The 17,525-nt window shown below is 35.8% G+C and overlaps 2 protein-coding genes across 4 annotated transcripts; one reads left to right on the forward strand and one right to left on the reverse strand.

Moving 5' to 3' along the window:
* Positions 1-2,276: 2,276 nt before the first annotated feature.
* Positions 2,277-3,995, forward strand: LOC102629740 (zeatin O-glucosyltransferase-like). Its single transcript, XM_006492881.4, has one exon. The coding sequence runs from the start codon at positions 2,461-2,463 to the stop codon at positions 3,886-3,888; it is 1,428 nt and encodes a 475-aa protein (XP_006492944.2). The 5' UTR covers positions 2,277-2,460; the 3' UTR covers positions 3,889-3,995.
* Positions 3,996-14,147: 10,152 nt separating this feature from the next.
* On the reverse strand, positions 14,148-16,950 carry LOC102630019 (uncharacterized). 3 transcript variants are annotated; one of them, XM_006492883.4, is made up of 5 exons: positions 16,722-16,949; positions 16,012-16,141; positions 15,800-15,931; positions 14,760-15,179; positions 14,148-14,423 (listed from the first exon to the last, which is right to left on the reverse strand). In XM_006492883.4, exons 2-5 carry the CDS (start codon positions 16,128-16,130, stop codon positions 14,285-14,287), a joined length of 810 nt encoding a protein of 269 aa, XP_006492946.2. In that variant the 5' UTR covers positions 16,131-16,141; positions 16,722-16,949; the 3' UTR covers positions 14,148-14,284. The 3 variants fall into 3 exon arrangements, with proteins under 3 accessions (XP_006492946.2, XP_052290209.1, XP_015380924.2); XM_052434249.1 differs by having other exon boundaries at positions 16,012-16,950; XM_015525438.3 differs by lacking the exon at positions 16,722-16,949 and having other exon boundaries at positions 16,037-16,177.
* Positions 16,951-17,525: the final 575 nt, after the last annotated feature.

Here is a 17,525-nt window from a genome sequence, read left to right on the forward strand (position 1 = left end):
CAATTCCGCTTCATTTCATCTAGTCCTACATATGTCAATGATCAATTATTATAACAAAGGCAAGTTGCCAACTCTCTTTAGAAGTATTATTAATCAAAGTTGGTAGGAAGAAAATCAGTCATTTCATCAATATTCTACATATAAATCCCTCATAATCGATATTGATTATCCTCATGCAAAACTGGGACAACCATTAATTTTTGAACTAATTTTTAAATATGAGTTAAATCTTATGAGCATAGTTTAGTTTTAGAGTAGTCAGACTCACATAGGAGTGAGCCTACACAACCTTTTTACTTATAAGAACTCGATCTGCATATGATACAAAGGACACAGAAAACATATAGCTAGAGAATGACGTGGCACTTGTAGAGTTTGAAAAAATTATGGGTTTTCATATAAAATATGAAAAATTAGTATAAAAATCTAAATTAACCCCTGCGCACTTATTCTATAACTTTATATATTAGATAAAAATGTCATTTTATAGTTCCCATTAAAATTAATGTGAATATAAGTCCCCGGTTAAATGAAAAAAAAATAAAAATAAAAACTAGCCCCTTTACACTCAATCCATAACTTGAATATTTGACACGATGAATGATGAATCATGGGTCTGTCGATCGAGAGTCTGAAACCATTTGATGATTGCATATAGCTCGAAAATTTGCATGTGTGTATGTACCCTTTGTCACATTTAGTTTTGTTTCGGGTGTTTTCAAACTCCCTTCATTAGTTTGTAAGTTCCGAAGAAAATTTGTTACAAATTTTTATTGTTAATACGATTAGAGAGGTATTAAGATATATAATCACGTGGAAACTGGAAAGTAAAAACAGACAAAACAAAAAAGAGATCAATAAATTTTGACAACGAAGCAATTAATTAAAGGGGAATTGCTAGCTAGTTTTACACTATATGGAGATTAATATATACCATTTATTTTTATACTATTTTTATAATATCTAAAAATCTCATGACACTAACAAATTTAATGAAAAAGAAGGGTAAATCAATTGTTTATTTATTTGATAATTTATCTTGTAAATATTAATATATATTAATTAAAAAATACAAAAAAGTACAAAAAAATATCTTATATTATTTTTTAATCACACCGAAATATATATTTCTTATTTTTACTGCTTGAACTTTTTTATTTTAATTTCTATTAATATAATTTATCTAATTTATAATAAATATGAATAAAAGTATATTTAAAAATATTAGTAATGCTGTAAAATTATGCTATCAGAGAAATTATTAACTATTATGAAAACAATAAAAGAATGAGTAATACTTTTTTTTAGTTATAAAAGGGCTCACGAAAAGCTAAGGCAACACTAATCGGGAGTGTGCAATCTCATAAGCATCCTTATAAAGTAAGCCAACAATTTCAGGAGGAGGAGAAAGAAGAACATACACGCCTATAGGAGTATTTAAACTATAAGAAGTAAGGAAATCAGCAGCACAATTTGCCTCTCTATACACATGCTCTAGTTGAACGATCCAATCCCGCTCTAGTAATACATATTAATTTAAGTAAAAAGAAGCCGACAATATCTCTTAATTAAAGACGAATTGATGATATTCTTGTAATTTTAAAGAAAGTGACGGTACGTTGAATTGGTATCCTGTGAAATAATGTGCATCAAACTGTGATTTTATTTGTGAAAAAAAAGGAAAATAAATAACCAACCCCACCGAAAATTAAAGTAAACAGCACCATAAAAAATTGACAAGCAACCAATTCTAGCTAGCTGGCATTTCTCATTTTGCACATTTTGGCTCAAAGATAATTCGTGAAGAAAGATAAGATCCGTTAAGGGGCGTTTTGCCTCAACTTGAAGGGTCTTTACCATCTGTCAAACACATATAAATAGTTAATTTAGTGAGAAATTTTATCCCCTAGTCAAATATAGATACAATACTCATTAACTTGATAATCAACTTCCTCCACATTAATTACTATCATTTTAATTAGGTTCTAGATATACACGCTTGTTTTACAGATGAAAAAATAATTTTACTTCTTAATTTATCAATTAATGAATAATCATTTGATCCAAGATACTAAACTTTATTAAAACCTACAAAAATTATTAAATTATATAATATAATAATATAATAATATTATATTAAATAAACCACATGTTTTAATAACTTTTCCAAAATTTAATAAAGCCTGCGATACCGAATTGAAATACTTCTAACCAACTAATAATAAAGCCAATTTCTCTTGGTTCCCATCAATTCACCACTATAATTAACCACATTGTTATTAGCCCACATCAATGTGACACATATTATTAACGACAAATAGGCATTCACGTAACTTTTATCTTTATATGAAATCAAGATTCCTATTTTCTGCTATATTAACCCTGGCTATATATTCAAAGCTCAAATTAAGAACTAAAATATCCTGATCACTTCAAAACATTTTCAAACTTGTGTCACAAATGACCAACCAAAATGGCAACATCATTAAGCAACGAGAACAAGAAGTTGTTGTGGTCATGGTGCCATTTCCAGCGCAAGGCCATCTCAACCAACTCCTCCAACTCTCCCGTCTAGTCCTCTCTTACAACATTCCGATCCACTACGTCGGCTCCGCCGTCCATAACCGGCAGGCGCAGGTTCGCGTTCACGGGTGGGACCCCCTTGACGTATCATCAAACAACAACAACATTCATTTCCACGACTTCGAAATCCCTCCATATCCTTGTCCTCCACCAAACCCTAATGCCGCATGCAAGTTCCCTTCTCACATTATACCATGTTGTGAAGCATCAAAGCATCTTCGCCATCCTCTGGCAACACTTCTGAACACACTTTCTGCGACGGCGAGAAGAGTTGTAGTCATTCACGATTCACTAATGGCGTCTGTGATTCAAGACGTTTGTTTGATCCCCAACGCAGAATCCTACACTTTCCACAGCGTGTCGGCTTTCACTCTTTACTTATACATATGGGAAAGAATGGGAAACCCTACTCTTAATGAGGCCAGTGGTCTGATCCCGAAAGATGTTCCTTCTTTGGAAGGTTGCTTCACCAGTGAGTTCCTTGATTCGATTGCTTCTGAATACGACCACATGAAGTTCAATAGTGGCAACGTTTACAACACGAGTAGAGTCATAGAGAGTGCTTACATGGACTTGCTTGAGAAGGCAACAGTTGCTGAAACCTTTAATCACTGGGCTTTAGGACCATTCAATCCTGTGACATTACCTAATAAAGGTGGCTCAAACGGAAGGCATTTTTGCTTGGAGTGGCTTGATAAACAAGAAAAAAACTCGGTGCTTTATGTGTCTTTTGGGACAACAACAGCCATGAGTGATGAGCAAATCAAGGAGCTTGCCGTTGGATTGAAGCAAAGCAACCAAAAGTTCATATGGGTGCTCAGAGACGCTGACAGAGGAGATGTGTTCAATGGGGAAGTGAGAAGAGCTGAGCTGCCAAAAGCGTATGAAGATTCAGTCAAAGATAAGGGATTGGTAGTGAGGGACTGGGCCCCACAGCTCGAAATTTTAGCACATTGTTCAACAGGGGGGTTTATGAGTCATTGTGGGTGGAATTCTTGCATGGAGAGCATCACAATGGGAGTGCCTATAGTGGCTTGGCCTATGCATTCTGATCAGCCAAGAAACACACTGCTTATAACCCATTTGCTGAAACTTGGCCTAGTTATGGCGGATTGGGCACGGCGAGATGAGATTGTGACATCAAATGTCATTGAAAATGCTGTGAAGAGATTGATGGCATCAAAGGAAGGGGACGAGATTAGAAAGAAAGCTGTTGAATTGGGTGGTAATGTTAGAAGATCAATGGATGAAGGTGGAGTTTCTCGAATGGAGTTTGATTCCTTTATTGCTCATATCACTAGATAGGTTGGTGAGGTGGATCAGTTACAAGTGATTTTGATTTTAATTTTCACCTATCATTTTCTGTGATCACACTTGATTGATGATAAACATGCACCCATCATTTCCTATTACTTCTCTGACAAATTCAAGTGCCACCATTAACTAAGCAAATATATTTATGGGGATAAAGCAACTTTTCATTAACATTCTTTGTAAAATTAATGGGTTGCAATTGAATTAGATTTCTCACTTAATTTAATTTGAATTTCTCTACAGGTTTTGAGAGATATTTATTTATACGTTATGAGGGATGAGGCATCCCATTTTATTAGCTACCTAGGTTTGGACCATATATTAATGTTATAATGACTATGTCCTATCACAAAATGCATCCATCTATCATCACTATCTCGGGACCAACCTACTTTATGCTCTATGATTATTAAACTCCCGGGTTCTTATTGGGCATTTTCAATTAAACAATAATAGTTTGGAATAAAGACAATAGGAAAGTTAATGCCTTCGTTTTTGTAACTTGTTTCTGGCCGTTAGGTGTTAGCTAGGGAAAAGAAGCAAACAGAAAAACAAATCAGACATCTATCTTACTTTTTTTTTTCTTTTTCATATATATATAAATTCTTAGTTATAAGTGCTCTCATTTTTTGTTTTTAGTACAGACATATTATTAAGTGGTATATTAGAGTTAATGTTCAATTTATTATAAAATCATGTGGTTTAATAGCGTGTCTGTACTTATTTCAATTAAACCACACAACTTAATAACATGTTCGAATGAAGTCCAAAATAATTTTTGAACTTCTTATTTGAAATTTAAACTTGGGTGGACAACCAAAAAAGAAAAAAAGAATTCTTAAAAACAACCAGACTAATCCTAAGGTCAACATCTATCTGTACCGGATTTATCTGTTACATCTTCAAATTTAGTTTTATAAAATATAAACGGACGAATCAAAGGGGGTTAATGTATATATATTGTTGATAAGCCTATAAAAATGTTATTGGATATTTAGAATACAATAATGATAGAACCATGAACAGTTTTGTGTACAAATTGATTAACATAAAGAGATTAGCTTAAAAGTAATAACAATTATTTTTTTTCAATTATGTAGACCCATAATTGTTTAGTACAACCAATCTCTTCATGTTATATCTTGTTTGCTCAAAATAATTGTGGCTCTAGTATTACTCTTTAAATTACCCACAAAAAAGTAATTTTCTAGTTTAAAATCTTTCACTTCTATTAAAATAAAAATTAAACTAAAAATAATAATACATTCTAATATAATATATTTTTATCTTTTAATTTAATCGGGTACTTAATGAAAGGGGACTCTCTGTTATTCCATGTACGACTATCCCAAAATAACTGAGAGGCACGACAAACAGTAGTGTGATCATCATCGGATGGATGAGATTTGGATGTCAATTTCAAATCCTGTTACCTCATGTGGGACCGGCTTCAGTTTTTGCCATTTTGGGCTATCACCATCCTCATAATTTTGCATATGTAACTGCATGCGTCACTACCTCACTCTAGTTATTCTTTTTCCTTTTTAAAAAAGTTCTAGGCATGGCAGATCCAGTTAGGTCATCTATTTTTAGTAAGTAAATTGACTAGATTCATGTAACATGCCACATGTCTATTTCAAATTGAAAGTACAGGAGACAAGAATAGTATGGTGGTGTGTTGAAACCACAAAAAGACAAGATTAGTAGTATGCTGCCACCGTTGCAAGATTGGCTTCATCCTTATAAATTATGTTAAAAGCTAGAAGATTTCAACTAGAAATGTTTATTTATCAGGTATTTATAATTGGTCTTTTAATCTTTGAAGATAATGTTGATAAGCTCAGAGCTTAATAAATGACTATGAGCCAAAGGATAGGTGGTCTGTGAAGATTTGTCAAATTTATTGTAATTAACTGATGTCCCCTCACTTAGGACTTGAAGCTAAATAACCAAAATGGGCATAGGAAGCCATAAAGGAAATCTACTAGATTGAACACTAAACGGTTCTAGTCACAAGTTTATAAGGGAAGATTAACCAAATCAAACCAGAAAGCTTTTTGAATTGAATCAATAACACAGCACATATCACTTCCAAGTTTTCATCAATAGATAAACACGACCTCGAAAACCAAAACTATGATGGCATAAAAGAAGCTCTAGTTGTAGTGATCATGGTACCATTTCTAACACAAAGCAATCTCAACCATCTCCCAAGACTATCATGTCTCATTTCATCTTACGCCATCCTAATTTAGAGACGGTTTTAAATATAGGCGAAAAAAACGGTCGCTTAAGACCTCAAATTTTAAAAATGCCTCATTTTTTTGTATTTCTTCACTAATTCTCTAATTAATAAAAATTAGAAAAAAAATTATGTGTGCTAGTAAAACTTATTAGAAATCTTTCTAATTAATAATTATCCTAAAATTAAGAATTATTTTTAATAAAAAAATCTATATTTGGTAATCTTATTGTTAAAGAGATATAATTAATAATATTGTCTAACTATTAATTAATTCATTATTTTTTTAAAAAAATAAATAAAATTTTTACTTTTTTAGTTTCTTAAAAAAGCTTAATTATTTAACATTAGAATCTTTAATTTTTAGTATTCCTTTTAATTTTTATTAAGAACCTCATAATCTAAGAAATCATAGATGAAAATATTTCTTTCTCTCTTCTCTATAAAGAAAATTATTACATGTATTAGTTCATAAAAAAAGTAAAAAAATTTAAAAAATTAATTTTTTTAAAAATATAAAGTCCATATCCATTATCTGATCATCAATTTATCATCTCGACTTTATGTGTTCTATTATTCTAAATAGTCTATTTGAAAATAGTATTGTTCTCATTTATTTATTTATTTTTTTATCAAAATTCTAAAAGAAGTAAATTTTAAGTTTTGTTTTCAAAATTTTTTAAGATCTTCTTAATTATTTGTTAAATTCAATAACTAAAATGAAATAAATTTTAAACTCTTTTTTTTAAATATTAAAACTACTTAATAAAAAGAGGCCTCATAAAATAAATACTCCTAAAGGCCCCAGATACGGCCCCGTCCCAGTTCATTATGCCGGCCCTGCCATCCACAATCGCGGGGCCAAGGTCCGCATGAATGGAATAGATCTACTTGACATCAACCGCATCCAGTTCCATGACTGCCCGATCCCTCATTTCCTCTCCCCTCCACCCAATCCTCGAGCATCCATCAAATTTCCTACACATCTCCAGATTTTTGAAGCTTGCATGCACCTTCGCCAACCCATCACGGCACTAATACATACGCTCTCTCTGACAGCCAATAGAATCATCATCATCCACGATGCTCTTCTGGCATCCGTTGTCCAGGATGCTACTTATATACCTAATTCAGAAACCTACGTGCTCCATTGCACCTCTGCCTTCACTTCGTTCTTCAACCTATGGGGAGCTCCGGGAAAGCCTTTCCAAATTGAAGCTGAAGTGCCAAATGACCTTCCATCTCTTGAAGGTTGCTTTACCTTCGAGGCCATGAATGTCTTTGCTTCTCAAGCAGAATTCATGAAATTAAGAGCGGGAGATTTCCTCAACACAAGCAGGTCAATGGAACGTGTTGAAGTGTGAGCTCTGAAACTGATTTCCAGAAATCCATACGACATGTCAGTTCGTGATTGGAACGGAATACGACTGGTCGGTTAAGATCATTCAAAGCTGTATGACAAGATGTTCATTCATCTATCTGTGAGTAAGTGAAGCACGTGGCCATCACATGCTTCCACTTATCCATACGACTTTGCTGAGTGCCGTTTTAGAGCCTGCATTTAACGTGAAGCAAACACGTGGCTCAGAGGTCGTTATGTTCTGTTACAAGAGCGGGAAAATCTGGGTCTTATTGACAGAGGAGAGCTGACTGGTGGGGGGATTTTCTGGGCTCTCTTAAGCGTGTATATATAGCCTTAAGGGATACGGAATCAGGGTGTGTGATGCTTGTAATTTCATCTTAAAACTTGTATCTTGTTCCTGGTGATTGAATAAAGATTGTTGCTCTGTTCTTCAGTGGATGTAAGCCATCTCCAGGCTGAACCACTTAAACTGTTTTCTCGTTTGTTGCTGTTCTTTAGCTTCTTCTGTGTATCTTTTATTTTGTTTCTTAGTCAAGCATCAGAGTGTTTAGAGCAGTCTTGGGGAATCTTGGTTGATTAAATTCGATCAAGGCTCAACAAATTGGTATCAGAGCCCAACAACTCTGATTCTTGTTCCAAGAAATGGCAACCTCTAAGTTTCAAGTAGAAAAATTTACTGGAGAGAATGACTTCCATCTATGGAGACTCAAGATGAGAGCTTTGTTGGTTCACCAAGGGCTTGAAGAAACATTGGGTGATCCAAGATCTGAAAAGAAGCCTAGCAAGCTCAGTGAAGAAGAAATGCAAGAGGCATTAGACAAGGCTCATAGCACCTTAATCTTGAGTCTGGGAGATGGAGTTCTGAGGGAAGTGGGGGATCAAACAACTGCTGCAGGCCTCTGGAAGAAATTAGAAGACCTATATACGAAGAAGTCCCTAACCAAGAGACTTTGCACCAAGAAGAGGCTGTATACATTGCAGATGGAGGAAGGTAGCTCTCTGGCAAATCACATTGATCACTTCAACAGGATCATTCTTGATCTTGAAGATATCAATGTGAAACTGGAAGATGAAGACAAGGCAATAATCTTGTTATCATCTCTCCCACCCTCCTATGAACATTTCGTGGACACACTGCTATATGGAAGGCAGTCAATAACCATGGCTGATGTGAAAGACTCTCTCAGCTCAAAAGAGGTTACAAGGAAGTCAGAAGTAAAAGATGGAGAAGGCTTAACAGCAAGGGGTAGACCAGAGAAGAAGGATTACAGTAACAAGAATAGAAAACGCAGCAAATCTAAGTCAAAGAATAAAAATCTGAAATGTTTCCAGTGCCACAAGGAGGGACATTTCAAGAAGGACTGTCCAGAGAGAAAGAACAAAGATAGAGATGGACCCAAGAAGAATGGAGATGCTGCTGTTGCATCAGATGAAAAGGATGATGAAGGCTATGACTCAGCTGGTGTTCTTCTAGTCACTGGAACTCAAACCAATGGTAAGTGGGTGTTGGATTCTGGATGCACTTATCACATGTGCCCTGATAAAAATCTTTTTTCCAGTTATAGAGTTTTTAATGGTGGGGAAGTCATGATGGGAAACAACTCACTTTGTAAAGTAGTTGGACTTGGAACCATTAGGCTTAAGATGTTTGATGGGGTGATTAGGGAATTAAGTGAAGTAAGACATGTTCCTGAGCTAAAAAGGAACTTAATATCCCTAGGGATCCTTGATCAAATAGGCTGTATCATTAAAATGGAATCTGGGGTTATGAAGATAATTAGAGGGTCCATGGTGATAATGAAAGGGGCTAAGAATAATGGCTTGTATGTGCTGCAAGGGACAGCCATTACAGGGGATGTTAGTGTCTCAACTAGCATGAATCCAAACAAAACACTAATGTGGCACATGAGATTGGGGCATATGAGTGAAAGAGGGATGAAGATATTAGAAAGACAGGGAGTCTTGGGGGATGATAAGATAGGTCCTGTTGAGTTCTGTGAGGTATGTGTCCTAGGAAAATCCTCTAGAACTAGCTTCAAAACTGCAGTGCATAAGACCAAAGGAACCTTAGATTACATCCACTCTGATCTGTGGGGACCAGCACAGACAACTTCTTTAGGTGGAGCTAAATACTTCCTATCCTTGATTGATGACTATTCTAGAATGGTTTGAGTGTATATCTTAAAGAGTAAGACTGAAGTCTTTGAGAAGTTTAAGCAGTGGAAAGCACTGGTAGAAACACAAACATGTAGAAAAGTCAAGAGGCTAAGGACTGATAATGGTTTAGAATTTTGCAATCAATTGTTTAATGATTTCTGTGCTCAGAATGGAGTTGTAAGACACAAGACAGTAAGGCACACTCCACAGCAAAATGGACTTGCTGAGAGGATGAATAGAACTCTCATGGACAAAGTAAGATGTCTGCTAATTCACTCTAAACTTCCTCAGTCCTTATGGGCTGAAACACTGATGACAGCTTGCTATTTAGTCAATAGAAGTCCATCCAGTGGCATAGACTTTAAAACACCTGTAGAAATGTGGTCAGGCAGAGCTGCTAACTATTCTGATTTGAAGATATTTGGCTGCCCTGCATTTGCACATATAAAGCAAGGAAAGCTTGAGCCTAGGGCTCTGAAATGTGTCTTTCTTGGATATCCAGAGGGTGTGAAGGGCTATAGGCTCTGGTGTACTGATCTAAAACCACCTAGGTGCATAGTCAGTAGAGATGTGGTTTTCAATGAGCAAGAAATGCTTAAGAGCTATGTGCAGAAGCTTGAAAACTCAGAGAAAGACACTGGTGTACTGAGAGATCAGATTAAGGTGGAGCTTACTGGAAAATCTGGAGATACAACTTCATATGAGGCATCAGAGGATGAAGAAAGAGATGCAGAAGATTCTGATGGAATTTCAGAAAAACAAACAACATTGCATGATTATCAGCTGGCCAGGGATAGAGAAAGGAGAGAGATAAGGGCACCAAAGAAGTATGCATATGCAGATCTAATTGCATATGCATTAACAGCAGCCCATGAACTGGATTATGATGAACCTAAAACCTACAAGGAAGCTGTTTCAGGGAAGAATGCAGACCAGTGGTTGAAAGCCATGAAGGAAGAAATGGATTCTTTATATAAGAATGACACCTGGACACTTGTGAAAAAACCAGACAAGAAAAAAGTGGTAGGATGCAAATGGGTGTACAAACTCAAGCATGGTATCACAGGAGTGGAACCAGTGAGATTCAAAGCCAGACTTGTTGCAAAGGGCTTTACTCAAAAGGAGGGGATTGACTTTACTGAGGTATTTTCACCTGTAGTAAGGCATGCCTCTATAAGAATCATCCTGTCACTGGTGGCTGTAAACAACATGCATTTAGAACAAATGGATGTAAAAACAGCATTCTTACATGGGGAATTACAAGAGTACATAGTAATGGCTCAGCCTGAAGGATTCACAGACAAATCAAAGGCTGACTGGGTTTGTCATCTGAAGAAGTCTCTGTATGGACTCAAACAGTCCCCAAGGCAGTGGTACCTCAGGTTTGACAGCTTTATGTTAGAGCAGAAATTTCAGAGGTGTAACTTGGACTGTTGTGTTTACTTCAGAGAAGATTCAGGCATGATGGTTTATCTGGTATTGTATGTAGATGACATGCTTATTGCCAGTGTGAGCATGAGCTTAATTGAAGACCTGAAACAGAAGCTTAAAGGAGAGTTTGACATGAAGGATCTTGGTCCAGCAAAGAAAATTCTGGGAATGCAGCTACACAGGGATAGAAAAGTTGGTACTTTGTTTCTCAGTCAGGAAGAATACATCAGAAGGGTAATTGACAAGTTTGGAATGGCAAACTCAAAGCCAGTTCAAACACCCTTAGCACCTCACTTCAGATTATCAGATCAGTTGTGTCCAAAAACAGAAGCTGAAATATCTGACATGATAAATATACCTTATGCAAGTGCTGTAGGTTGCTTGATGTATGCTATGGTCTTAACTAGGCCTGATTTATCCTATGCTGTGAGTGTTGTAAGCAGGTATATGGCAAACCCTGGGAAGGAACACTGGAGGGCTGTAAAATGGATTCTCAGATACCTAAATGGGACAGCAACATATGGGTTAATGTATGGAGGACCAAGACAAGATGACAGTCAGATTGTTGGTTATGTGGACTCAGATTATGCTGGGGATCTGGATAGAAGAAGATCACTTACAGGATATCTCTTCACACTCAACAACTGCACTGTCAATTGGAAAGCTCAACTACAGAGTGTTGTGGCACTTTCAACCACAGAAGCTGAATACACAGCTGCTGCAGAAGCAGTTAAAGAAGCCATCTGGCTTAAAGGAATGCTTAAAGAACTTGGTATTGATCAAAGGTCAATAGTGATAAACTGTGATAGCCAAAGTGCAATATGTCTGAGCAAAAATCAGACACACCATGAGAGGACCAAGCACATCGATATCAAGTTGCATTTCATAAGGCTGGAAGTGTTAAGAGCAACTGTGAAGCTGCAGAAGATCCATACAGATAAAAATGTTGCAGATATACTGACTAAACCAGTGACAACTGCTAAGTTCAAGCTTTGCTTAGAATTAGCAGGAATCTGTCAAAAATAAGTGACAGACAGTTAAAGAGAAGAGTAACAGGTTCATGAGGGTTTCAAGCTCAAGGTGGAGATTGTTGAAGTGTGAGCTCTGAAACTGATTTCCAGAAATCCATACGACATGTCAGTTCGTGATTGGAACGGAATACGACTGGTCGGTTAAGATCATTCAAAGCTGTATGACAAGATGTTCATTCATCTATCTGTGAGTAAGTGAAGCACGTGGCCATCACATGCTTCCACTTATCCATACGACTTTGCTGAGTGCCGTTTTAGAGCCTGCATTTAACGTGAAGCAAACACGTGGCTCAGAGGTCGTTATGTTCTGTTACAAGAGCGGGAAAATCTGGGTCTTATTGACAGAGGAGAGCTGACTGGTGGGGGGATTTTCTGGGCTCTCTTAAGCGTGTATATATAGCCTTAAGGGATACGGAATCAGGGTGTGTGATGCTTGTAATTTCATCTTAAAACTTGTATCTTGTTCCTGGTGATTGAATAAAGATTGTTGCTCTGTTCTTCAGTGGATGTAAGCCATCTCCAGGCTGAACCACTTAAACTGTTTTCTCGTTTGTTGCTGTTCTTTAGCTTCTTCTGTGTATCTTTTATTTTGTTTCTTAGTCAAGCATCAGAGTGTTTAGAGCAGTCTTGGGGAATCTTGGTTGATTAAATTCGATCAAGGCTCAACAGAACGTACTTACATTGATCTTCTACAACAGATTAACGAAATCAAGAAGCAATGGGCTATTGGGCGGCCGTTGCATCCAGTGACGATCTGCAGGAACAAGATCCCAATTAGACAAGAGCAGTGCTTGAACTGGCTAGATAAGCAAGCACCAAAATCTGTTGTCTACATTTCTTTTGGAACAACTTCCACGACGGATGAACAGATAAACGAACTTGCAATTGGTTTAGAAGAAAGCAAGACAAAGTTCACCTGGGTATTGAGAGATGCAGATAAAGGGGATATTTTTGCAGAAAAAGGCAGGAGAGTTGAATTTCCACACGGGTTTGAGGCAAGGATGGAAGGAGTTGGAATCGTTATCAGAGCTTGGGTAACCCAATTAGAAATTTTGGGGCACCCGTCAACTGGTGGGTTTATGAATCTCTGTGGCTGGAACTCGTGCATGTAGAGCATTAGTATGGGAGTGCCAACAGCAGCTTGGCCTATGCACTAAGACCAACCCAGAAATTCTGTGCTGATAACAGAATTGTTTAAAGTTGGTCTGATGGTCTCAACGAAGGGGCACACCGAGAGGAAATAAACAGATCATCAGTTATTAAAGAAGCTGCGAGGGGGTTGATGGCATCGGAGGAAGGAGATAAGATGAGGGAAAAGGCCTGTGAACTGGTAGAAGCTTTGCAACAGTCTGTAGCTAAAAGGTGGAGTTTCTTGCACGGAGTTGGAATCTTTTATTGCTCACGTTGCCAGACAGATCTGGAATTCTAATAGATGAACTAATGACTGACTTTACAGTATAATTAATCAAAGTGAAGCATTACTTCCTTGCCATTTTGCCTCATATTGAATACTAAGAAGAGCTGCTATGTCAGCAAAAATCAGAGAAACCTCGTGTTTTTCAATGCAAATTGATATCATGTTTATAAGCCTTTTTAGAAATAGTGTTATAACGGCACAGATATATTCAAATTATTAGTAGCCGTACAAAAATATCCACTTGGGCAGCTTGAATATATGCAAAGGTTCCAAATGTTTAAAAATACATAGCACAGATCCTGCATGTTTGGCTTAATACGAGTAAGTCCCAATCAAATAAAGGTTTAAGTCCCAATTTGTTTGTTTTCTAACATCTTTCGACAAGAAAATTATCACATCTTGAGATCAACTTATCATGGTAACACATGAGTAAAATATGGGTTTTCTAAGGGTCTATGTCCTTTCGTGGTGGCATAACATTTCTACCATCCAACCCTTATCTTTTGTAAACAAACAATCCAAATATAGATAGAGCACATGTAAAAAAAAAAGTGAAAAATGATTGTACAGAGCCAAATTGATGCAGTGCAAACTGTAGGCAAATATCAATTCAGAGCCACTTGGTCCCACTAATTTGTATTAATTTTAAAGAATTATAAGTCGCACACTATTGAATTACTAATCTAAAATTTACTTGACATACTGCTCTTGTTTTGTGCATTCGTTCTCGAAAATGCATCAGCGAGTCAGGGGAGAATAGGAAGCTCCACACTATCAAAGGAAAAGAAACTAACACGACCTTGCTCTACATGACAAAACTTCAATGGAATACTGCCACATTGTCTCTCAAGGACTTCAATTTCTGCCTTGGATGGTGGACAGACCCTACAAAATAGAGCAAGTCATTTGAGAATGGTTTGACAAGTAAACCAGATTAATAAAAAATAAAAATGGAAAACTTTTTCAGGAAGCTTTTTAGTAAAGAGAAGTTATTATATGTAGAAAACTCAATAAAATCTCAGAACTTATGTTATCGAATTTTTTCCCTAGTCATTAAAGTTTTTCCAGTACTTCCGGAATAAATGCAGACAGAATTTCCTCTACAAAACACATTAGAGGAACAAATACAGTTAGGTGCAACATACTTTAAAATGTGACACTGAACAGTTTTCATTCATAGATTGGAATGACACTCAAGCTCTGAGAAATTATTATACATACTTGCATGTTAAGTAGAGCAAAAAGCTTGGATCCCCAGGGCAAGACTTTTTGAACTTTCTATTTGGAAGATAAACATCAAACACTGGCCTCACTTCATTAATTTGTATATTGTCGAACAAAGCGACTAGAGAACTCTCTTCTTTTGGTTCCACCTCCATGACTCCATGTCTTTTCGGAGTTACCTGAAGAGAAACTGGGTCACTTGTGATGTTAATATCTCTACCTTTGGGGATCTTCACGATCCAAGGAACACCATGCCGTCCCACAATATAGCCAAGAGATTTGAGGTGCCTGTAAACTTCAAAAAGCTCCCAACTGCATCCAGACTTTTCATTTGCAATCTTTTCATAAATCTCTTTTAATGGGAGACACAAATCATTATTGTCCAAAAGATATAAAGCCCCAATTTCAGCCAAAAACCTGCAAGAAATAAGCAATTTATTGCCTCATCTCTCAAATTCTCAGATTTATAGAAAACACATCTGCAGTAGACAGTTCCACTTCTAAATCATTGAATAGTATCTATCACTTTGATTGTTTGATTAATATGCAATATTTCCCTTCTCTTGCCATGTTTCACTAATATGTTTCGTTTCGCTAATATGTTTCTTTTCTTTTTTTAACCTCTTGATAGATTGTTAGTTAGTCAATAGGACCTGTGAAATTTCTAATAAGATAAAATCCACATTAATGACGACGTCTAAAGACGAACAAAACGACAAATTCCTACTGTTAATGGGGTGCTTTGGTGGCTAGATCATTTGAAACCATAGAACTGTCTACAAAGTACCTAAATTCACTTATCAGTGCTTCTCCAGACAGCATTCGATGTCTAAAATATCCGGGGGAAAAGATAAACTTTTGCCTATTTAAACTGAAGATTATGATATAAACACCACCATTGTTCTAGTTACTTGAAGTACTTTTAGCAGTAAAAAAAAGCACTTCAATATGCAATCTAACCTTTATACATACAAATAAGAAAATTAGTAATTGATTCTCAAGCAAAACCAACAAGAATGAGGGAGAATTTCACCTACAGAGTCTCCTCAATTGAGCAGTAGGTCTTTCCATTTCGAACAATTCCCGTCGTCGTCCACATTTTACCCTTCTTTTCTACAACCTCAGCCATTCCCAATTCATTGTTCCAATGAGCCTTTGAAATGTCTTTCCTGAAAACAATACCCCACAAGTAGTCAAGAGTATTTTCCGGAATCGCCAACTACTATGGCCAAAGTGTATAATATTGTACCTAAACTGTAACTTGGATATAAAACCTGACATATAATAATCTTCTTCATCAATTTCGTCCACATAACTGTCCTCGTTATCACTGGCTTTTTCCCAAGAATCACAATCATTTTCTTCCATTCTGGTTTCACCTGAGACTTCCCAACAACAATTTTCAAAAATAGGCCAAAGAGAAAATTACGTAGAGATAGTTACCAAAGGCAAACAACATAGTAGAATGGGCCTATCATAATCTGACCAATGAATAAAGCATAACCAAAATTAACAGATAATGCATTTCTAAGAAACAAACTCTACCGCTTCTCTTTCTTATCAATTGCTTTTATTGGTAAATATTTTGATTGAATATGCTAAAGTTTTTTATTCAGTCAACTTCACATAAACTGAGTTAGCTGTAACAAACATACATGGACTATTATTTAGCCAAGAAATTGTTCATACGGATGCTTTAGAATGACTGCATAAGGGTTGCCCTAAAAAGTATCACAAAATACCACAATTCTTCTTACAGACATTTCATCAAACAAATGCTATACACCACAAGCATAAGAAAAAAGACTTCTACTAGCCTTCTAATTTGTTTGAGGTTATATAATTCTTAACTACTTATCAAATAGCAAGTCACAAGGAAACAAATTATACAACAAAACAGAGATGGGCATGTTTAAATTATACGCTAACTAACTAACGAATTTAAAAAATAAAACTAGCCTCCAACACTTCTTCAAATCGGAAAATAGTTAGAAGCAATGGGTTTCATTCGCGCTGGAGTTAGCGACGGCGTCGGTTGAACAAGACGGCCGGCGACAGCAACGTGTAAGACGAACGACGGCGGCGTCGCGGGGGCGTATTCGGATATCTGGAAAGAATCGAAATTTTGGAGTACAGTGTTATTGATACTTAAGAGTCGAATATTATTGATATTTGTCTCAAATCTTATTTCCAATGACGTGATATATTATTTTTTGAGCACTTAAAATTTTTTTAATAATTTTTGTGAATTAATGTGGCATTTTAAGATGTCTAGTTACTTTAATAATTATACAATTAAGATTGCAAAATCTCCGAAATAAAAGAAAATTTATATTATAAACTCTTGAATATCATTTTACTTGTCGATTTAGATTTGGTGTTAGTGTTGTGGTCGTTTTTAATATGTAAGTAAATATTAATTGTATATTATTTTTATATTTTATCAAAGGTATTATTTTTGAAAAATTCAAGTTCTTAACTCTTTTAAAAAATAAAAGAAGACGAAAGTGGATTGGTGAAATTTTTTTTATCTTCTTAGTAAAAGTAAAAGATAAATTAAAATTTTTAAAAATAAAAAATAATTTAAAAATAATCAATATACGAAGGGTAATTCGAAATTAACCCTCAACCTAATTTAGCACTACAATTCTAAATCAAAGTATTGTGTGTTACATAACTTAGAAACACAGAATTTTAAGTTAGGTTAGCAGGTCTTTGGACTATATATTTATGCATTCAACCTCTACAGTCTAAACCCCAGAT

Source organism: Citrus sinensis, chromosome 9 (assembly GCF_022201045.2).
Source record: "Citrus sinensis cultivar Valencia sweet orange chromosome 9, DVS_A1.0, whole genome shotgun sequence".
Lineage (NCBI taxonomy): Eukaryota > Viridiplantae > Streptophyta > Magnoliopsida > Sapindales > Rutaceae > Citrus > Citrus sinensis.

Coding starts and splice junctions, on each gene's coding strand:
- LOC102629740 (XM_006492881.4), top strand. CDS start 2,461: ATGACCAACCAAAATGGCAACATCATTAAGCAACGAGAACAAGAAGTT.
- LOC102630019 (XM_052434249.1), bottom strand. CDS start 16,130: ATGGAAGAAAATGATTGTGATTCTTGGGAAAAAGCCAGTGATAACGAG. Junction 15,932..16,011: donor ATATCCAAGTTACAGTTTAG/GTACAATATTAT, acceptor TATTGTTTTCAG/GAAAGACATTTCAAAGGCTC. Junction 14,424..14,759: donor TTGCTCTACTTAACATGCAA/GTATGTATAATA, acceptor TCTATTTTGTAG/GGTCTGTCCACCATCCAAGG.